The 23,789-nt window shown below is 39.9% G+C and overlaps 2 protein-coding genes across 3 annotated transcripts in view; one reads left to right on the top strand and one right to left on the bottom strand.

Moving 5' to 3' along the window:
• Positions 1-5,613: 5,613 nt before the first annotated feature.
• Positions 5,614-16,490, bottom strand: LOC144462492 (kallikrein-8-like). 2 transcript variants are annotated; one of them, XM_078166399.1, is made up of 6 exons: positions 16,306-16,490; positions 7,637-7,823; positions 7,288-7,479; positions 7,042-7,103; positions 6,475-6,632; positions 5,614-6,342 (listed from the first exon to the last, which is right to left on the bottom strand). In XM_078166399.1, the coding sequence occupies exons 2-6, from the start codon at positions 7,705-7,707 to the stop codon at positions 6,157-6,159; spliced, it is 669 nt and encodes a 222-aa protein (XP_078022525.1). In that variant the 5' UTR covers positions 7,708-7,823; positions 16,306-16,490; the 3' UTR covers positions 5,614-6,156. The 2 variants fall into 2 exon arrangements, with proteins under 2 accessions (XP_078022525.1, XP_078022524.1); XM_078166398.1 differs by lacking the exon at positions 16,306-16,490 and adding an exon at positions 12,103-12,224 and having other exon boundaries at positions 5,620-6,342.
• The window catches only part of sst3b (somatostatin receptor 3b), an 80,610-nt gene continuing 65,281 nt past the window's right edge, over positions 8,461-23,789 (top strand). The window contains exon 1 of the mRNA XM_078166395.1: positions 8,461-8,540. The gene's annotated coding sequence lies outside the window, so the exon portion shown is untranslated. The remainder of the gene's footprint in view (positions 8,541-23,789) is intronic.

Genomic DNA, 23,789 nt, shown 5'->3' with positions numbered 1-23,789 from the left:
AAATATTCTAGGTGGGGCTGTGCCATATTAAGCCAGTTTCAGTAAGTATTCCAATACAATTTAACACAAACAGGAGGATACCAGTGCTCTGTGATATAGTAATTGTGTAATGCCAGTATTATAAAGTTGAGGCATTCTTGCACAAAAACATAAACAGCATATTGCACAAACACAAGTTTTGCATTTGAAACTGAACATGTAAACAAATTAATTCATTACATTGACACATTTTTACACACAAGGCTGTTGACTGTTACGCCAGTGCCCCCTTGTGGCGGAGGTGCAGTAAAATAGGCAACGCAATAGACACGCCACCAGAACAGAGTGCAAGGTGGACTATATACAATAAAATTATATAGATTGTAGTAATGTATCTATGAAATTTACACTGTATAAAGGATGTATAATAAAGAAATGAATATAAAGTGGCTGAACTCAAACCTTTGGCTGGAAGAATACTGTACATATGACCAAGCTAAATGTTACTAATGTGATCAGAACTGCAACAATTCACTGATTTTTCAATTAGTCGATCAAGACAAATATTATCCGCAACAATTTTGATAATAATGTCAGCATTTGAGTGATTTTCCAAGGTAAGATTCCAAACATTTATTTGTTTTTGATTATCAAATGTTAAGTTTTGCTTCTTTCATATGTCTAATATGAGTCAATGAAAACACATTTTATAGATTACAGATTACATACACAATAATATTAGCAAACACACTACTAAGACAAAATATTAGAAATTTCTGAAGTGCAATATATTGCTGGATGATGTCTTGTGCAAAGGTTAACTATATACAGTATCTCACATAAGTGAGTACACCCCTCCCATTTTTGGAAATATTTTATTATATCTTTTCATGGGACAACACTATAGAAATGACACTTTGATATCAATTAAAGTAGTCAGTGAAGTTGTCATGATGACAACTACTGCAAAAAACCTGAACATGTACTTACAGAGAGCAAACGAGAATCCATAGGCCTCCATGGCTGCAGCCTGTCCACACAACAACAAAACAGCGCAGCAAAGTAGCACCTGTGAGCCTGTGCTCAGGGCAAAACAATCTGCAGGTCTCGGCAGCTTGAGCCTGTGAGCCTGTGCTCAGGGTGACCCACTCTTGAGTTACAGACACAAATCTTCTCACGCATTTGCGGATCTCACACAGCAGAAGAGAAGCAAAAATCAGGTGTACAAAGAGAGCCAACTGAGAGGCCCGACTGAGTTAAAGCTGAAGACATAGATATTTACAAATCTGTTACTTATGGATCTCTGTACACATTTACAGATCGTTGTACAGATGTACAGATGGCAATACACTTGCAAATCTGAATACAGATTTGTAGATTTTTTTTTTTTTACACATTTACATATCTGATTATGCACACACAGATTCTAAATACACATTTGCAGATTTCTGTACGTATTCACAAACTTTATTACGCTTTTACAAATTATTTTACACATGTACAAATCTGATTACGCACACACAGATTGAAATACGCATTTGCAGCTATTTTGCTGCTATAATGGCCCCATACAGAACGGTTTCAGTGAGTAGCCTACCATCCACAACATTTTGCAGTGGAATCAGAAAAAAAGCTTACCAGACTAAACCGAACCGCACCACTGCTCAGTGGAAACGGGGCTTATGTGTCAGTAATATTAAAAATAAAAACATTGGCAATCTTGCAATACTACTTGCAATCATAAACTAAACATGATTCATCTCACATTTTTTATTAGGGCCTGCAGTATTTGCTCCATAACCTGCAATCTGAACTGCATCACCTCTGAAACACAGTAAAATGGAACATTTTTTTAGCAGTGTTCTTTTTAAAGATGTATAAAAAAATCGACAGGATTTTTTCATTTCCAGGTCCTCAACAGCTGAGCTTTCAGACTTATTAAAAGGGGAAAGATCACAAGTCACTCTTTGGGAGGATTTTGACAATCAGGAAGTGGTACAGGTTGAATCTGAGCAGGGTTAGGTAGCTTCAGCAGCATGATGTCATGACTGACGCCGTTGTTGCTGTTGTCAGTATAGATCACGGGTGGTGCTGTGATTTGCACTGTTTGTCCAGGACCTGGATGCACACGTTCACTTTCTCACCGTCCCTGCTCCCAGCAGTGAGCCGCAGTCAGAATCCAGCAGTCACTGATCAGAGAACCACCACACAGCGACCCAATGTTGCCCTGAACTGCAGTCAATTTCACGTGGTACCAACGCTCATTTGATCCACACGTGTCACCACCAACTATTCTCTTCTGCATATCCACCATGGTGCTCACTGTGACACCTGAAAGAGAAAGCCCTCCACTATTGTGAGTTAGAGCAGAGGTTGTTTGTGCTCAGTGGTGAATGTATGGAAAGAGACTATAAGAAAGGGAAGAAGTGTTGAGAGAACAAAGGTCTTTTCAGGTAACTTGCATCAAAATGGCCCTGAATACTACAGGATGGAGACTGTAATACCAGGGCTGCCAACTCTCACGCATTGGCCATGAGACACACGCATTTGATTGGCTTCACACGCTCTCACGCCACACCCCCGATTTCTCACGCTGAAGTGTCCGTCTGAGCCAAAACAAAAAAAGTCCCTGTTTCAGTGCGCAATACACCTCCCGACTGCTACATTGGATGTTGGTGGCGCTGTGGCCCATTTGACACCGGGACTGCACTCAGAAGAAGAAGGAGAAGAAGAAGAAGAAGAAGAAGAAGATCGATTTCCCCCGCTCTTTTCAAGTATGTATGTTAAGTGTTTGTGCTCTTAAACTTTAAGTAACGTTTGCATAATTGTTTTTTGTGTGTTGTGAGATCATTTAAAGGCATTTCAAGAGCTTTGTACATATTATTTTGAGGTTTCAATGCAGCTGTAAAAGTATACTGTAGGTTGATGCCTAATTAATTTTGTCTGTTTTATCTATACAAAACCATTCCTCTATGCTGCTTTATAATTGTATATTAATTACTGTATATATAGTAGTATATACAAATTAGAATAATTTATGTATGTATAAAGCATCATATACAGTAGGTGCGTACATTTTGTTTTAGACAAAATTAATTATCAACCTTCACTCATCTTTCAAAGGAATGTGAGATTTTTTTTCCACTGTGTTCTTGGTTCATTCTTCATAGGTGACAGGGTTTAGTCTGTTCATAAGGCTTGCCACCATTGCAAAGCTGGTCCTGGTGTTACCCCACTCCAATGCAGATGCAGAGAGAGAGAGACTAAAACCAGGAACAGCCTGGCTCTGGATGGAACCCTGTCATCAATAATGACAATAAAGATGGCTGGCCTGGAGTCCTGCTTCACGTGGGAGCCCTCCCCAGAAATCATCAAGGCCTCAAAAAAGGCCATAAGCAAGTAGCCTACAACAAAGCACACAGATCTTAAGGACTTTGACAGTAGCCTCCCTATTTTGGGAATTGTTTGTATAAATGGTTAAACTTTGATTTTTTTTTTTTTTTTTTTTTTAATTTAAATTGGTATTAGCTGCATGTAGTCTGGGGATGTTCAAAAATATCACAGTAACATAGCTTTTGGGGGTTTTCATTTTTATTTAAATATTTCTTGCATGATGTTGCATGTCTGTTTACTTTATTTTTATACAGAATCCCAAAGTAAACATGCACAAATCTGAGCCATGCTGTGTCTTATGTCTTACTGTTGGGTCAGTTGGTTCAGTTGGTACATTCTGAGTTAGGCTAATACATTGAGAACTACTGATGTATGGAAAATGGTATATTTAAAAACAAACAAACAAAAAAAGTTTTTGTTGTATGGTAATGACGCTGAATGGGCCATACAAAAAATTGCAGTGTATGTGGCAAAATTTCGGTTGGCCCCACCAAATCTCACTCCAAGGTTTTTTGAAAAGTTGGCAGCCCTGAATACACAAGCTGCAAGATCTACTCCGAGAGCTCTCTGAACTTACCCTGGCTTTGTATCACATAATCAATCATCTCACATCCCATTCACATTTCAACACACTACCTAAAGGTGCATCAAAGAACTAGCAGCGACGAAAGCCAACTGTTGCGTAATCTACGTCGCCTCATGTCGCCCTGTGTCAGTTGCATTTGAACACACTACAAAGACTACATCCGACGGCCAAGTAGCATGTACTTTTTGTTTGTTCTTTAACCTGAATAACAAACCAGGGCTCGGTGCTCCGGTTGGATCCAAACAGAGAGCCGGGGCTAGCTGGGAAGCTAGCTGAGGCTAACTAGCCTCAGTTTGTTATTCAGGTTAAAATGGGAAGAAGCAGCGGGTCTGTCGGGCAGCTGAGTGAAGTGGAGCCTGAGGAGGAAGCACCAGTTAGCCCTGGTTTCACTACAGGCAGATTCACTCGCTACAGGGGTGAGGAAATAAAACCTGAACAGCCAATCAGAGTGATCTACCATAAGCAGTGTTATTGACTTTCATTCTTGTTAGCAGATTGTTATTTTCTAGGCTCATAGCTGAGCCAATGGGTTCTATGAGCTCTGAGTTGACGAGAAATATCCTCCACAACGGCAACTGCCTCACCTGTTGATAAATTCAGCGTTGTGATTCACACAGTAGATGTAATTTATTGAATCAGCAGTTATAAAAATGTCTAAACTGCATCTTTAAGGCAGATTCATGTTTGATTTCATTAAAAATGTTTTACTTAGCAGGTAAGTGCTGCCTAACTGAAACTGCCACTTTCAGACCAAGAATTAAGAAAGAAATTTGCTAGAATGACCTGAAGTCCAGGCTTTCCACAGCATCTTGTTACTGAGTATTGTAAGCATTAATAAATAACTAAATAATTGGAGCAGTTGGGAATGACTATTTCTTCAGTCCTGCAATAAATACTACCTTTGTCAAACTTAGAAGACGATTAAGTTACATTTTCATGAAGAGTCTGTTAGAGAGGTTCTGATTTGACCTTTTTCATGGCAAACATTTTGACTTCTCAGAAGAAACACAGGTGTCATTAATGATACTAATGATGAATACAGTCCAGTTCAAGTGTCAGATCAGATACATGTCTAGATTTGAAGTAACACACTGTCATCTCTACTTTATTGGGGGGAGTTTCTCCTTATCCACTGTGAGGGTCTGAAGGATGTCGTATGCTGTAAATTCCTCTGAGGCAAATTGTGATTTGTGATATTGGGCTTTATAAATAAAATTGAATTGGAAAAATTGGATCTCCTACTAGATTGTAATACATTGTACATTGTTTATTAATCAAAATAATTAAATAAATAAATTGCAATTGCAAAATATATGATTTAAATTAGCTCCCTTTTTTCTAAACACTTTATTCTCTTCTATATGTCTGCTGTGAGGGTGGCAGGCTGTTTTTGTCATAACTTAATAATTCAGATACTAACTTCACAGTGACATCATAACGTTCTGTAAAAACAGTTCTCTGACATTGTCCACCTGAACCTGCTGTAATTGTATAGGTCTACTGTGCTGCTGGGTTGGAGATGTGTGTGAAGCATCAGTTGAATCATTATTAATGATTCACACACAGCAGGCAAAAAAGCTTTATAAACCCACTGTACTCTGTCTGCTCAGTGCCAGACAGCAGACAGACACGGTTAGCTAACCGGTTAACAATAGCCAATTATCAGCCTCAGGAGTTGGTCAAGACAAAAAAACACAGCTTTAAGGAGAGTTAATATTTAGACTTACATTTATCAGGTGTCCATGATAACAATCCTCCTGAACTGCCAAAAGTGTAAATGAACTATTACAACTTGTTTCTGACGCCTCAAGTGGTCAAATAATATCTGTACTTGCAAGTTAAAAGATGTTTTTTTTTGAGGATCAATAATACAAACAACAGCAACCTGTTAAACAATGATTGTGATGCATTGTAATTTTATTTTAACAGACACAATCTTGTGAGAGAAAAGTCATTTATCATTTTTATCAGCATTGTTTAAAAAGCAGCAGACTGTAGTGTTTGTCCCTTTGAAGATTTTCTACACAATGTATGGTAACATAGAAAATCTGTTGAATTAGAAACTTAGACACTACCTTGTGAAGCTATGTTGCAGAATCATGACATTTTTTGTCTTAAAGGGTTTTACAAGTAACAGCTGAACATTTAATGTGAACCAATCGATGGAAATGTCTGTTAAATGGCAGGACATTTTACAGTTAAAAACGGCCAAAACATGGCAACGTTTTGACCTTTTTAGTGAAGATACTGCCAGTTTTGCGTATGATCCACTCTTTGTATCCACAGACGTCCATCACTGCAGCTGCTTCAACACAGTCATTGCCATGGAAAGAAATGACGCCGTAAATCATGTCATTGTACACCACTCCTCCACCAGAGTCACCCTGTGAGAGACATGTTTATATTGTTTAATACAGATATTTGCATAATTTATTGAAATGATTATTTATATTAAAGTGGTAAAACTTGAAATAACTTGTGGAAACGATCCATGGTTAAAAGACAAACCAACTTACAGGACTGATATCCACGTTTTCTTCTTGGCAACAGAACAAGTGTTGATCACGTTTAGATGCATAAAACTGTGGGCCACGCTTCTCCACACAGGCTCTGAGCCCCCGACAGTCAACAACCTTGGTGTTTGCACACTGGAGAGTAGCAGATACATCATCCACTAGATGGAAATAAAAAAAAGTTTCTTTACTACAAAAATAAATAATTATCTTCTTAACACACAAATTAATTTCACCAACAAATGAATCATTTACACTTATTTTTTTTCTATCAAATGCATCCAAACACATTTCAAGATGTTTTTAAATATCAAGGAGCATCTTTAAATGACATTATTCATCTGTTTTATTACAAAAAAATATATTATTAAATTAATTTCCTATACATCTTAAAATGTGCAGAGTAAGGCTTGAAAAGAACGTCTTTTAAAAACTAGTCAATTTAAAACTAAATTAAAATGGATTAAATGTAAAGATATGTCAGCAGTGTGACCAAACATACAAACAAATCCAAGAACACTTACTAAACATAGAAAACTGTTATTTTAAAATAAACAAGATTAATCTTACGTCTTTCATTATTTGGGCCTTTAGTTGTGGCTCCATGACCTGCAATCTGAACTGTATCATCTCTGAAATACAATACAAAAACAATTAAAAGAATGTTATTGTAACATAAATTGAAGTAATTCAAAAGACAAACTACTTTACCACTGATGATTTCACATTTAAAAAGATTCCCAGAGGAATTTCAAACTTTGAGCTCTTCAGCAGCTGAGCTTTCAGACTTAATAAAGGGGAAAGAACACAACTCACATTTTGGGACAACTGTTACAGTCAGGAAGTTCCACAGGTTTAATCTTAGTACGTTCAGGTAGCTTCAGCAGCATGATGTCATGAATCCTGTCTATCTTCAAGACATCTTTGCGCTTAAAGACGACAGGTGCTGATTTGATTTCCACTGGTGTTCCTGGCCCTGGATGCACACCTAAAGTTGCATATATTTTCCTAGAATATAATTAATCAACATGAACATAAGCACTGATGTCCTTATTTTGGGAATTTACATCAAATCATTGTTGATTGCTGCTTCAGGACTTTCACACTGAATATGTGAGTGAGAAATATATTATTACTGGTTCAAGTAAAACTGTCACTTTCTCACCATCCTGGCTCCTGGCAGTGTGCTGCAGTCAGAATCCAGCGGTCACTGATCAGAGAGCCACCACAAAACATCTCATGGGCACCATCAGTTATCCTCAACTTCACATGGTAAGGACGCTCTTTTTGTCCACAGTCTTGACCTCCAATAATTCTCTTCTGCAGATCCACCACGGTGCTCACTGTGACACCTGAAACACAAATGTCCTCCTGTAAGTTTAAACAGTGCTGTTGTAGAGAACAACTTATTCACTCTCTAGAAAGTTATCAATACACATGATGAACTGTGAAAGTGTTATGAGCATTCCACTGATGCCTAGTTTCACAGTTTTTTATAATTGGGGGTGGATGGGTCCAACAAAGCCAGGACTTTCACCTGAGAGCCCAGTGTTCACTTCCTGTATGAATGTAGAACCAAACGATGTTTTTGTTAAACCTAACCATGTGCTTTGTTGATGTCCCGACCTTGGCTGCAGCACCCTGGAATGTCAATAGCAGAAGCAGGGAGCTATCTGACGTGTGATATGTAGACCTGTAAGGCCACTGACAAAGAGCTGATATGTTAGGGCTGGGCAATTAACCGAAAATATACCGAAACCAACATTCAGACCCTCTAACTGACTGACCTCTAATTCGGACAGGATTAGTTTTACATGGGCATGTGGGGTAATGTCACTTTACCACAGGACGTTGGTAATATTGATGGCCAATTCGCACAGCATAAGAAATATCAGTAAAACTACCACAAGTGGGAGGGGTAAATCCATTCAGGCACTGCTGTCCCCTCCTGTCGTCATGTGCGTAATGCTGTTTTTGTGTCCGTAACGTGACTGTTCGCTTGTCAAATTCGGGCAGATCCCACTTAGATTGGACTCTGATGCAAAAACACTGCAGCCGAGGTGATTGTGGTAAGTTATGTTTCATTACTAGGCTTTTATTTGTGTTTTAACTGTGTGATAACCGGCTCTGTTGTGTCCTCTGTCAGAGAGGAGGAGTATCAATAAAAAAAAAAAAGTTTCCAGTAAATATTTCGGTGTTTATTTTTTTTTTATTGTTGTTGTTTTTTTATTAAAATGCGTAATATAGCCAACAATATTATAGACCAAAAGATGATCTAATTTATTATTGTGAAATTATTGTAAATTCAACTTAAGACACGGCGCAGCAGCAGTGCAGCAGCAGTGCATCCGCAAAAAAAAAAAAGGCATCATAAAAAGCCGACAAATAGTGACATGAGACATTGGAGAGGTTGTCAGTCCTATTCTATAGTCTGGAAAAACCACTTGTAAACAGGATATGACGAAATATCTACACACATATTTACTGCTGGTCCGGGACCCTTTTACAGAAGGTAAAAGCCGTGGCAATCTTTACTGACATCGTGCGGTAATGATACATGGCACATTCGGACGGGACTAAAATTTCTGGTAATTATTACTTTACCCTACGTACTAATCCCGTCCGAATAGGGCTTTACTCATGACAGTGATTTTGGGTATTACTTTCCCTGTGCTGTCCCCATGAAAAAAAAAACTATGCCGTGTAAGTCACGTGACTCCGCCCCCTCCATCTAGTCTGCATTCACTCAAAGCGAGACTGACGCTGCCTACATGGAGGAGACAAGCACAAACACCGAGCCAACAAATCAACTCGAGCAGCTTGATCCCAAACACAGGGTTTTCCCAGCCTATCTAAGACAAAGGCGGGCCACCTGGGTGATTTTGGCCTTGGTTAAAGCATGTGTGTGTGTGTGCATGGGGGGAGTTCAGATGTAGCGTGTTTTGCATGCACAAACCCATTACTTTCAATGTAGACGTGCGTCAAGTGCATTCACAAACCAAAGCGATGCCGTAGTGGCGCACATTCGGTGCGACACGCTTGTTTTTTCATCCGGCGCACAGCACCACGGAGTAACTGCTGTCAGTGTAATCCAGTACAGTTCAACAGCACCACAATCTACAACTCAACACTTCAATAAAATGTCAGACTTAATACAACATTAAACTGCTTTTGTTTTTTCTAGGTGCACCAAGTAAACTGTCAAGTCTCCATAAAAATGTAGACAGAAAGCATAATGATGAGACAAATGCAGTGATAGACAGTAACTAAGTATATTTACTCAAGTAGCTACTGTACTTAAGTACAAATGTGATGTACTTGTACTTTGGGTATTTCCATTTTGTGCTACTTTATACTTAGAGGGAAATACTGTACATTCTACTCATACTACATTTATTTAATAGCTATAGTTACTTTTCAGATAGTTTGTTTTATATGTTGTTGTTTCATATTTACAAGTTGCTGTGTGTTGTTATAGATTAGACTAGTACACTAGTGAAAGGTGTTAAAATTAGTTCTACCATGACAACATTTAAATGCTGCTTACATGTAGCCTACGTGTAAATTAATCAATTAATACTCAATACATATTCATGTATATGATGATTACAACACTTGAAACTGGGTCACTCTGCATAATGAGTTCTTTGAACTTTTCATTCGTCTCATCACGTCTCATCCTCATCCTCATCCTCCGCCTCATTCTCCGCTGTCTTTTTGGGATCTGCCTCCTCAGCTGGGCAGCCTCCTCCTCAGCCTGCAGGTAGCCTACAGCAATCCTGCTGCAATAACTGCACGCCTTCTCCCATCCATGTCAATTATTGATTTTTGATTTCCAACTCGCCAATGCTCACAATCACAATAACCACCAACTCTCCACAAACTTTTCCCCCTGCACCTGACTTTTGATTATAATCAGAAGCCAGCTGCAGGGAAAAGGTTTAATAAGACATTTTATTAAAATATTACAATGTCTATGAAAAGCCGCAGGTCTGGGCTGTGTTTATATTGTTTCTTTCTAAATGCATGTAGGCTATACAACGCTGCTGTTCCAAAAGCAGAAATGACTGTACTCCTGTCCTCCCGTTCTTGGGAAGTCCAGACTCTCGCGTGGACTTGCCAACTCCGAACTTGCCAAGTCCACAAGTCCGAACTACTGACCTTGAGTATTGAGAAACGCCTGTAGGTTCCCCTCGGGCTGTGTCTTTCCTACTGTTTCTCATGGAGCTCTGCCCCGTTTGAAAGGCGAAGGAAGCCTAAATGTGGAGAGACGTCGCCTTGGAGATGTAGAATTTGTGTTATAGAAGAGAAACACACATTTCAGGACCAGTGACTTATCATCAGAACAGACGTCCCGTAATTTTCAGCCTCCTTTCATCTTTAATAGAGGGGGGACAAAAAAGATGGAGACTGACAAGCGTCTGACAACTAGTCCTTCCACAAAGCAACTGTTGCTGTCACAGGCCTTTACAAATGCCACACAATATGCAAAGGATTTAAGAATAATAGTCGAGTATATTTACCCCCCCCCCCCCCCCCCAAAAAAAAAAGGTTTTGTTTTTTTGTAAATAACAAAATAATCAATTATTAATCGTAATCGAAGTAAAAGCTTCAATTAATCGTGATATTGATTTTAAGTAATATCGCCCAGCCCTATGATATGTGACGATTTGCGCAACGACCTAAAACAACACTAAACAACGGGTGGCATTATAAAATGCGTCAGTGTCTTTAAAGTATATTTATAAGTATATTTTATTTATATATTTAAACTGGGCCATCCTGGCAGTAGAAAGATGCAGCCTGAAGCTTGAGCAGCTGCCTGAGAGGGAAGCAGGCAGATGTAGGCACTGGTAAGATGGTGGAAGTTTAACACATTCCATACACATACTATCCATATTGTTATGACACAAAGCTGGTTGAAAGTCAGCAGAGTGTCCCTTTAATCTTGTATGAATTGCCTGTTCAGAACTGTTCAGAAAAATGGCTCCAAAATCCCTTTTCCATATACTGCTGAGGTAGTGTGGGGCTCCCAGACACTTTCTGATGTGAGAGCTAATCATTCGCTATAGCTTATCTCCCTTTGAGCACACAGTATGATGGCCACAACATCTGGTGCAACACACCAAACTGCAGGCACCACAGTTTGAGTTTGCTTGAAGTAAAGGGCCTGACATCTTTATGCTCTTAATGCCATCCACCATCTGCTGTCTCAACCCCTGGATCTGCTCCATATCACTCAGAGCTGCATCACACCACCTACCAAAACTTCTAACTGGCTTCTCTAGAAAAGACAAGAGCCATTCAGAAAAGACAGAAGGTCCACAACTGAGGCCACTTCACACCTCCAACTGATCTAGAGTTCAGCTGTCAGGATATGAATGAACATCAGAGGAAGAGACCACACTGGCTCATCACACTGGCTTCCTCTACATTTTGGAATCGATTTAAAAATGTTATTGACTGATAACTCAGACTGTTTTTAGAATATGAAATACATGTCTTAACACAAAGAAAGAGTGAGAGGTGGAGTAACAGCACTTCTGATGGATTAACTCAACTCAAAACACACTGAATACTATTTCAAAGCATATAGAATGGTTAAAGTTAGGATGTGTGAACAATACTCACCGGCCCACAGCAAAAGGAGAAGACGTGTTACGCCACCCATCTCTTCCAATGACTGCCCTCCTGGTTCTATAGTGGCACCTTTTTAAATCTGTTCACACTGTCCTGTTGGCCTCTGAGCCACCAATCACCTCATAAAGGTTTATCAACACAACCCCATTGGCTACAAAGGTCCACAGGTTTGCAAATTTGGATATGACTTATCAAGTGTCATGAAAAAGACTGTGATATACAAAGAGGAAAGAAAAACTGTCCTCAGCTCAGCTGCATTAGGCAGATGAAACCAACATGGAACTGACACCACTGTGCATGAACACAGATATTACTCAAGGGGGCTTTCACATCAGGGAGCCGGGCCTAAATCTAAGTACACCCCAAAGTTCAGTTCTCTTGATTAGTTTGAACACTGTGAGTATGGTTCATGCATACTCTGGTACGCAACTACAGGGAGCTTGTAACCTGTTATGAAACAGTCTCAATTTAATACTGATGCCTCTACATCAATAGCAGCGCACCACGAATAGACCTGGTTCCAGCTTCACTGCTACCTTTGACCTGCAGTCAGAGCTCCGGCGAGAGGGAGATCTGCTCAAAGCTGATGACAGTCCCAGGGGCAGCGGTGTCCGAGTGTAGTGCCCTTTTCTACACTGTAGCACAACAAAAATGATGATGCAGGTGTTCTTGGTTATGGAACAACAATGTGAACGCTGAGTGGCGGCGGAGTGGACCAGGAGCAATCGTACTCAGGCATGGAACGAATCAATACATTACCTAACATGAAAACGCCCTAAGTCCATTGTCTAAAGATTGGTAAAAGTGTCCCTTAATGGTATCTCGTAGTACGGGTGCAGAATTAAAACTTTCACAAAAATGCTAAAATGTGAATGGCCCTGCTGAGGGCCAGTGCTTGGTGTGTGTGTGTGTGTGTAGAGGGGTTTGGAGAGTGGAGGCTGTTCTCACAGCTCTGTATGCTCACAGATGCAGCTATGTAATTTGACAAGTCAAATCAAGTCAAATTTAACCTTACTTGGACTCTAACAGCTGCTCACAAGATGGATTGTGGTATTTTTTTTACTTTTTTTTAATTCTTAAAACTGCGTAAAATCAGTACTGATTGCTGCTGGAGGACTTTCAGATTCAATTTATGAGCGAGAAATGGTGTATGTTGTTGGTAGTTTTTTTAAGTGAAACGTTACCTTTCTTTCAAAGATCCTTGAGAAAGTAGTCGCAGACCAGCTGTGTGACTTTCTCTATGATAATAATTTATTTGAGGAATTCCAGTCAGGATTTAGAGTGCATCATAGCACTGACACAGCACTAATTAAAATTACAAATAATCTTCTGATTGCTTCAGACAAAGGACTCGTCTCTGTACTTGTTTTATTAGATCTTAGTGCGGCGTTTGACACAATTGACCATCATATTCTGCTACAGAGACTGGAACATTTAATTGGCCTAAAAGGTTCTGCACTAAGCTGTTTAAATCTTATTTATCTGATTGTTTTCAGTTTGTTCATGTTCATAATGAATCATCTTTACGTACTAAAGTTTTTTTTGGAGTTCCACAAGGTTCTGTGCTTGGACCTATCCTGTTCACTCTATATATGCTTCCCTTAGGCAGTGTTGGGCTTGTTACTCAAAAAATGTAAGATATTATTCATTCATTCATTCATTCATCTTCTAACCGCTTCATCCTCTTGAGGGTCGCGGGGGGGCTGGAGCCTATCCCAGCTGACATCGGGTGAGAGGCAGGGTACACCCTGGACAGGTCGCCAGACTATCACAGGGCTGACACATAGAGACAGACAACCATTCACGCTCACATTCACACCTACGGACAATTTAGAGTTATCAATTAACCTAGTCCCCAAGCTGCATGTCTTTGGACTGTGGGAGTAAGCCGGAGTGCCCGGAGAGAACCTCCGACACGGGGAGAACATGCAAACTCCGCACAGAAGGGCTCCCACGCCCAGGATTGAACCGGCAACCCTCTTGCTGTGAGGCGAGAGTGCTAACCACCACACCATCGTGCCGCCCATGTAAGATATTACTTATTACTAATTACCCTTTTTAAAAGTAATATTGTTACTTTACTTATTACTCCCAGCCAAAAGTAACTAGTTACTTATGTAATAATAAATTACTTTCCCAGTACATCCCTGTGTGAATCTCGGTGATCACCACTAAACATAGCTAAGGCTTGACAGACAGAGATGTATGCGCATGTGCACATGCGAAAGATAAATAGACGGTGCTCTCTATGATGACAGACGGTGTCACACTTTTATTATGTCTCTGTGAATTGTCATAACCCGGCTCGCAGGCAATGACAAAAGCGGAGAGACACAGTGCGAACTCAAATACAAAAGTATATTTATTTAAATAAAGCAACGTAAATAAACATAATGCAGGTATGGGATGTGTTAGTCAGTGTGATCAGTAGTGTACATGTGGATGTGTGGAGCATGCGAGATGTGATGTTGTGGAGATAACCTAAATAAACAGAAAAGCCAAACAAAAGTAGGGGCGCTGGCGAAGAGTCGGGAGAGAGAGAGCGCGCGGCGTCGGCCAGCACCGCTTATATCTGTCCACGCACCGGGCCCAGGTGCTCGTGATCAAGACAATCAGCTGATGACCTCGGGGAAAAGACAACACATCATGTCACCAATTACGTCATTAACATAGCATGAACTAAACCAACCCATGCAGCCAAGCAAGGGCCGTCACAGAATGTAGTTTATTATCGAATACAAACCACCTTGGTGCACTACACTGATTATGCAGCTGCGTAGCATGTCGCACTCAACAAGCGCCTGAATCCCCAAGATGGCGTTGAAATAAGACCGGTGATCGCCCTATTTGCAAGATGGTTATCACCTGACTATCGCATCTGGTGGATAGTGGTGCTCGCTGCTCACAACAGTATTGGAATATCAGCTGTTCCCCATTGTAACACAGTAGCGAGCCTTCTGGGGGGTAAGTAACTGTAATATTATTACTTAAATTTGATTAATAACTCGCCACAACCCTCGTTACTGGGAAAAGTAATATTATACTTATTATTACTGTAACATGTTACTGCCCAAAACTGCCCTTAGGTAACATCATCAGGAATCACTCTGTAAATTTCCATTGTTATGCGGATGATACACAATTGTATTTATCGACAAAGCCAGAAGAAACTAATCAATTAACTAAACTTCATAATTGCCTTAAAGACCTAAAAACCTGGATGACTTCTAATTTCTTGATGTTAAATTCAGAAAACTGAAGTTATTGTTCTTGGCCTCAGAGACTCTTTATCTGATGACATAGTTTCTCTAAATGCCATTGCTCTGGTCTCTAGCACCACTGTAAGAAACCTCAGAGAAATATTTGATCACGATTTGTCTTTTAATTCTCATTAAAAGCTATAGTCTACGTTTAGAAAGACGATGACAAAGATTTGAAGGCTGGATTACTGTAACTCTCTATTATCAGGTAGCTCTAGTAAGTCTTTAAAAACTCTCCAGCTAATTCAGAATGCAGCAGCACATGTACTAACAGGAACTAAGAAACAAGATCATATTTCTCCTGTTTTAGCTTCTCTGCACTGGCCCCCTGTAAAATCCAGAATTGAATTTAAAATCCTACTCCTAACTTATAAAGCTCTAAATGGTCAGGCTTCGTCATATCTTAGAGAGCTCATAGTGCCATATTATCCCACCAGAACACTGCGCTCTGAGAACGCAGGGTTACTCGTGGTCCCTAAAGTCTCCAAAAGTAGATCAGGAGCCAGAGCCTTCAGCTATCAGGCTCCTCTCCTGTGGAATCATCTTCCTGTTATGGTCCGGGAGGCAGACACCGTCTCCACATTTAAGACTAGACTTAAGACTTTCCTCTTTGACAAAGCTTATAGTTAGGGCTGGCTCAGGCTTGCCCTGTACCAGCCCCTAGTTAGGCTGACTTAGGCCTAGTCTGCCGGGGGACCTCCTGCAATACATCAAGCACCTTCTCTCCTCTCTCTCTCTCTCTCTCTCTCTCTCTCTCCTTTGCTCCTACTGCATCCCACTAACTCGGCCGTACTGCATGTCACAAACTTCTTCTGCCTCTTCTCCGGAGCCTTTGTGCTCCACTGTCTTGCAGGTTAACTCATATTGCACGAGAACTGAAAGAGACTATAAGCTCAGTGTAAACTAAAATCTTTAGAAATTGTTAACTACTCACCGACTCACAGCACAAAGAGAAGAGACGTAAGATGTGCCATCGCTGTCATGGAATTTTTGATGACTGCCCTCCTGGTGCAACCAAGTTGGCTTTTTAAGTCAGTTCACACTGTCCTGAGAACGCACAAAAGTTCCAGGGAAGAAGCCAAGTCAGTAACATGCATTAATGGGACATGAATGTGTACAAACAGAGAGAGAAGGTCAGTGTATCATGGGACATCCCCAGGCATACTAGGCCAAAGTCCATCTAACTACCAAATAGTCCAAGGCAAGTCTGAGCAAGCCCTAACTACAAGCTTTATCAAAGATATTTAACTGTTCTGCCAGTACGCCTCAATTAGGTGGAGTTATGTTGCTACCCCCTCTCCCCTTGGATCTCCGCACATGTTGTGAGGACTCTAAAACTTCACCTGAGCCTCCATCGGCATATGGGTGAGTAGATAATGGGTGAATTTTAATTTTTGGGTGCACTTTCCCTTAAAGCGTATTCTCAAATGTGGAGACGGTGTCTGCCTCCTGGACTGAAACTGGATAACAACAGTAATGGTCAACAACCTCAGCCATAATTTTTACCTCCCCAATGAATTAGGCAAATACTGTGTTTCAAAATGTATTTAGTCACATTGTTTTTAGATGGTACAAACAATTGTCCCATTCAAGATATGCTCGGCTTTTGTTGTGTTGTAGCTCCCGAAGATGCATGTCTCTGACACTGACAGAACATTTTAACCATCAAGCACTACTTAGTTGGATTTCTTTCCACCATGCAGGGATCCTTACTTTTGTAGTATCTTGTTATTGCTGTTACTTACAGTCAAAGGTGTTTTCTTTAAAACCATTTAGAAATCTAGTGGTATTTTGACTCTTCATCCTGACTTGCAGATTTAATGTGAAGATTTCAGGTGAAATGAAGAAGCAAAACAATGGAAAATAGTCAGTCATTCTCAAACCAGAAGTAAGAAAGGGAAGAAGTGTTAGCAAAGGTCTTTTCAGGTAACTTGCTTCAAAATGGTTCTGGGGCCTACACTGTGCACTTAGTGTGGTTGTGAACACTTTCAAAGCTAAAATTCAATACTTTATTCTCAAAAATGTCCAAAGTCCAATTCAGTGTCCTGGAGTACGGAGTCAGAATAATCATATCCATCTGTATACCCTCGTCATTGTTGCAGGGATGTTGAGGACTGTGCCTGTGGATGAGAGGGTGGAGGAAGTGGTCCAAGGGACTGCTCCAACTATCAGGCCAAACAGTTGACCAGCTGTTTACTGTTGCCGGAGAGGTCATGGTTCATGGGGATTGCTGCAGTAAGCGGTGCCGATGATTTTACTTGCAAGTCATGGGTGGATGACAAGGACGGTGTGACATCTTGGCAAGATGGCTGCCAAGCAGCAGATGAAAATGGTTGTTTTTTGGTGAGACATCAGTGGCATTTCTTGCAGTGACTGTGCCACCTATAGTTGGTGTTTTGTAGCGAAACACCAGCAGCATTTTTGACAGCCCTTGTGCCACCAAAACTGGGTGTTTTGAGCCAAAATATGATCTTTTCCTAACCTTAACCAAGTGTTTTTGTGGCTTAACATAACCATGCATTATCCACAGTGCTGCTGAAATGTGTAGAAATGTAAAGTTTTAACATATCTTCTATGTAATAATGTACAAATGTTACATATCTGGAGTTTTGCCGAAAAGTATGATGGCAACATTTATAGCATGGTCTGGGTGAATACTCGACTCTGGTTGCAGGGTGCTGCAGGGTGTCCATTAAAACCTGATATAGGAAACCTACTAAGTAGCTCTGTTGAAACTGTCAGTTTGTGACTTCCAGTTTGGCAAGCTAGAAGATGGCAGCATAGGAGAACGAGCTCCCGACATTTGAGTTAAAAACAGCCCATAGCAACTCGAATTTGTGAAAACAAATTTGCGACAGCAAGAAATAAGACTGAGGGCTTCAAGATGCCAAGAGGAAAAATCAGTAAGAAATCTAACATTATACAGAAAGCTACGAGTTACACGAGGGAGACGGAGTCGACCAGACTTCACCTGCTAGCAGCGCCATGGAGGATAACGACATGCTAACAGACGAAGGGGAACAAGCTAGCAACGTGAGCCTGGACCTTATACTTAAAGAACTCAGGGAATTCAGGAAAGTCAATGATGCGCAGCTGAACGGAATTAGAGAGGAAATAAATAAAACAAACAAGAGGGTGGAAGAGGCAGAAGAAAGGATCATAGAAGCTGAAACTCAAATACTGGCTAATGGGGAAGCAGTAACAGAGATGCTCAAACTGCATACCAAAATGGAGACCAGGCTGACGGACCTGGAGGGACGGTCCAGAAGAGAAAATATCAGAATACATGGTGTCAAAGAGGGATCGGAAGATAACGCTACGTCGATGGTTGCTTTTGTGGAACGTTTATTAAGGGATAAACTCGAGCTGCCTGACTCCGCTGAGCTACGAGTTGAGAGAGCGCACCGCGCTCTGGTGTCAAGGCGGCACCATGATCCATCATTGCCAAAATGGCCAGCTACAGAAGGAAAGAAGAAATATTAAAACTAACCTGACAGAAACATGGGTTTGAGTACCTGGGAAACAGCATTAACCTGGATCATGACTATGCACCTGTGGTTCTGGAGCAGCAGAGAGAATATGCAGAGGTGAAATCCAGTTCCAAACCCCATTCCCAGCAAAGATGACAGTCTTTTATCCGGAGGGAACTGTGTTATATGGCTCGGTGGAGGAGGCCACTGACGACATGGCAAAGAGGGGATTCCCGGGAACGGTCATCAAATGCCCGGAGAATTTATTGGAGCAGATCCGACGTTTATCATGGCGCACAGAGAGAAAAACGAGGGAACAGGTGAATAAGGATCGGACCGGGGACTACAAGGAAAGACTGATTTCATTTTATTTATTTTTGTTTTATTTATTTATTTATTTATTATACACTATTATTATTACTATTTTAATTGTATCCATCTATATGTATTTATTTGATTTTATTTATTTATATTTATTTTAATTTTTTTATTTTATTTATTTAATTTTTTTTTTTTTTTTTTTTTAAATGATTTTGTTTTTTAATATTATTTTTATTTCTATTTAAAAAAATTTCATCAGGGCTTATTTAGGGTCATACTGGAGACCCCACAGTTGGAAGTCAACATATCTGTTTCTTCTTTTTACTGCAGAGATGAAGCACATCTTATCTTATTCCTACAGATTCATGTTTGATTTCATAAACATGTTTTACTCAGCAGATAAGTGTTGCCAAACTCAAACTGCCACTTTCAGACCTAGAATTAAGAACAAACTTCAGCAGCCAGCTGGTAGATATATATCAAGAGATTAAAAACTGTTAGCATCACATGCCTAACGTTACGAAACAGTTATTAATGTGTTTAACAACAGAGTTGCGCCATATCTGTGCGGGAGTGAGATTATTGTTGTTAAGCATATGGTGTCAGATGCCACTGCTGCTATGTTAGCTTGTGCTAACCAGGCAGAGAAAGCAGGAGGAGAGCGGCTCACTGAGACGGTCCTTCAGCACTGCTTCCAACAGCAGCTGACTGTTGGCTCAGAATAGTAGGCTCTGAATTTCTGCAATTTTCACCCCCTAGAAACCACTTGGTTATGGTTCGGCAAAGATCATGGCACAACCACAGCTGGGGTTAGTGTTAAACCCATTGTGCACTTAGCATCAACCAGCAGACAGACACAGTTAGCGACTAGCTGGTGATCATAGAGGAGCATTTAGGAGCTAAAGAGCAAATAATCACCATATAGCGATTAAACCAGTAATTCAGGGAGCCTTCGAAACATTTTATGAGACTCTTTACTCTAAAAAGGCGAGGGGCAGCATAGCTGAAATACAGTTATTTGGTCTCTTTGGAGTTGCCAGTGTTAAACGAAGAACAGAATAAAACAATGATTGAGGACATAACAGAAAAGGAACTAAAATTAGCAATAAGTAAACTCAAATTAAATAAATCACCAGGATCAGATGGCTATACGGCAGAATGGTAGGAGCTGAAAGAAGAGCTAAAACCAGTCATGCTTCATACACTGAAGTGGGTCCTAAAGAAAGCACAAACACCACCCAGCTGGAAAGAAGCAATAATCTCAGCCATCCCAAAAGAAAGTAAAGATAAATTAGAATGTGGATCGTATAGACCAATATCAGTTCTTAATATAGATTATAGGCTGTTTACTTCTATCATAACTAGACAATTGGAAATGTTCTTACCTAATTTGATACATAAACGATCAGACAGGCTTCATCCGAGAGCGCCAAACGCAAGATAATATACAACGGACATTACAAATTATTAACCACATTCAAAAGAATAAAATAACAGCAATCATAATCAGTATTGATGCGGAAAAGGCATCTGACTCAGTGGATTGGAGCTTTCTTTTTCGAGTTCTACATGGATTTGGCCTACACGAAACAATGATTTAAACAATACAGGCATTATATAATAAACCTACTGTCAGAATTAAAGTTAATGGCTGCTTATCAAACAGTTTTTTTCTGGAAAGAGGAACAAGGCAGGGTTGTGCATGTTCACCACTATTATTTGCACTATACTTGGATCCATTTGCTCAATATATAAGACAAAATAAAGAAACAAAAGGCATAAATATTCATGGGAAGGAGCATAAATTAGCCTGCTATGCAGATGATATTTTGGTCTTTCTGGGCCATCCAACAAACTCTCTACCTAAACTGATGCAATCGTTTGAGCACTATGGCCAATTATCAGGATACAACATCAATATAAGTAAAACACAACTGCTTAAATACAATTATAGCCCACCAGAGGAAATCAAGAAAGAGCCACCTATCATGGCAAACAGAATATTTTAAATACCTGGGAGTAATAACACCAAAGGACCTCACAGAACTATTAGAACGCAATTACTCACCAATACAAAGGAAAATTAAAGAGGATATAACGAGATAGAACCTAATCCCATATCTAAGTTTTACCTCAAGAATAGATTTGATTAAAATAAATATTCTACCCAAGTTAATATATTTATTTCAAACTCTGCCAATAGAAATAAGCCAAAAACAATTTAATGAATGGAATAAAATTTTGTCCAGATACATATGGCAAGGTAAAAGGCCCCAAATTTGATTTAAGACTTCACAATTGACCAAAGAAAAAGGGGGATGGGGCCTTCTTTCTCTCACATAGTACTATTGGGCAGCACAAATAAAGCCTATGATATGCTGGTGTAATCCTTCATATGATGCTCAGTGGAAAAGCATTGAAGAGGGCCTGACCTCCATTCCCATACAAGCAATAGCTGACAGTAGCCTGCAAGACTTCATAAAAAATATAGAAAACCCATGCATCAAATTAACTCTGAAAACTTGGAAAGCAGTAATAACAGAATACAAATTAGAAGAGGATATAACAACCCTTAAGTGGTGTGCATATGATACACATTTTGCCCCAAATAAATTAGATACTCGATTCAAGGATTGGACATATAAAGGAATAACAGCTCTATGTAAGATAATGAAGGAAGGTACACTACTACACTACTACGGATTAAAGAGAAATATGAACTAGAAGCTCAGGATTTCTATCGCTACTTACAGATGAGACATTTTGTCAGTGACAAGATAAAATGTGTATCAGAATCAAGCAAACAGCTGTTAGACCTGTTTAAAAGGGCATATGGTTCAAATAAAGATCGGGGTATCATCTCAGGTCTTCATAAAGGACAATGGAGGGAGGAATAGATATAACGGAGAAAGGATGGGTGACAATATGTGCCTATCAATGGAAATGTAGCAGCTCACAGAGTTGGAGGGAATTTGGCCGGAAAAGCCTGATAAAGTATTTTATTACACCATGCCAAAAATCCCACTATGAAGGTAACTCCCGACTTGCCACCTGCCTATGGACAGTAAAATTTTATTTTTTGGACTCATGCCTGGAGAATGGCCAAAGAGAGACAAATATCTGTTTAGTATTTTGTTGGTGGCAGGCAAAAAAGCCCCCCTCGAAAACATGGTTTTCACAGGAGAGCCCAACTCTGAACATGTAGATGGACATCACAATGGACATATGCAGGACGGAGAGAATGACAGCGGATGTGAATTACAAAAGAGACCTGTTTATTTCACGTTGGAAGAAATGGATGGACTATATAACACCGCGCAGGCCGGATTTTGATTTTGCTAGCTTTGGATACTGACAACAACCTCATCTCACTCACTGTGTGTTAATGTTCTTGTTATGTTTTTCTTTATTTGTGGTTTGTTGTTTTTCTTTCTTTTTATCTCAGAAAAAAAGAAGACACTCAGGTTGAGACTATGTGACTAATAATTGAAGTAATGTACATAATAAATGTGTTACTGAATGTCAATAAAAGGTAAAAATAAAAAGAAGAAACTGTCATTTTGCAGTTCTAAATCTAAGTGAGGTGGCTTCATGATGGTATCAGCTTGTATCTCATGAGTAACCATAGCAACAAAACCTCTGTTTACATTGATGGCAGTCCTTTACTGCATCATACTCTGAATACTATAGGATATAATTTATTGAATCAGCAGTTATAAAAATGTCTAACCTGCATCTTTAAGGCAGACGAGTGGGGCAATAAATAAACCTTTACTTTTATCACACACATCCCCACCTGTTTGTATCAGACTGAGCCATTTAGCTCTACTGTTCATTATAGTCGCCTGCTGAGTTGCATGGAACAGCTAGTTTCTTAACAGTTGCTTCACTCATCGAATATCTGGCTTTTGTTTTGTTATGATGAAGCACATCTTATCTTATTCCTACAGATTCATGTTTGATTTCATAAACATGTTTTTCTCAGCAGATGAGTGTTGCCCAACTCAAATTGCTGCTTTCAGACCAAGAATTAAGAACAAACTTCAGCAGTCAGCTGGTAGATATATATCAAGAGATTAAAAACTGTTAGCATCACACGCCCAATGTTACGAAACAGTTATTGATGTGTTTAACAACAGAGTTGTGCCATATCTGTGCGGGAGTGAGATTATTGTTGTTAAGCATATGGTGTCAGATGCTACTGCTGCTATGTTAGCTTGTGCTAACCAGGCAGAGAAAGCAGGAGGAGAGCGGCTCACTGAGACGGTCCTTCAGCACTGCTTCAAACAGCAGCTGACTGTTGGCTCATAATAGTAGGCTCTGAATTTCTGCAATTTTCACCCCCTAGAAACCACTTGGTTATGGTTCGGCAAAGATCATGGCACAACCACGGCTGGGGTTAGTGTTAAACCCATTGTGCACTTAGCATCAACCAGCAGACAGACACAGCTAGCGACTAGCTGGTGATCATTGAGGAGCATTTAGCAGCTAAAGAGCAAATAATCACCTTGGTGGAGCCCAAAAGCAGAGCTAAAATGACAGTAAATAAACTGGACTTAACTTTATATAGTGGCCAGAAGCACGACTCCAAATGAAAGCTAATGTTGCTCCATAACTGCTGACTGTG

The sequence above is a fragment of the Epinephelus lanceolatus genome, chromosome 3 (assembly GCF_041903045.1).
Source record: "Epinephelus lanceolatus isolate andai-2023 chromosome 3, ASM4190304v1, whole genome shotgun sequence".
NCBI lineage: Eukaryota > Metazoa > Chordata > Actinopteri > Perciformes > Serranidae > Epinephelus > Epinephelus lanceolatus.
This window is presented reverse-complemented; position numbering and strand designations above follow the sequence as displayed.

Bases quoted from the DNA above. Each gene is read 5' to 3' on its own strand.
- LOC144462492 (XM_078166398.1), bottom strand. From the start codon at position 12,142: ATGGGTGGCGTAACACGTCTTCTCCTTTTGCTGTGGGCCG. The intron at 7,824-12,102 runs GTGAGTATTGTT...TTTGTGTTTCAG, and splicing joins TCTCCTTTTGCTGTGGGCCG to GTGTCACAGTGAGCACCGTG. The intron at 6,343-6,474 runs GTAAGTTGGTTT...TGTCTCTCACAG, and splicing joins AAAACGTGGATATCAGTCCT to GGTGACTCTGGTGGAGGAGT.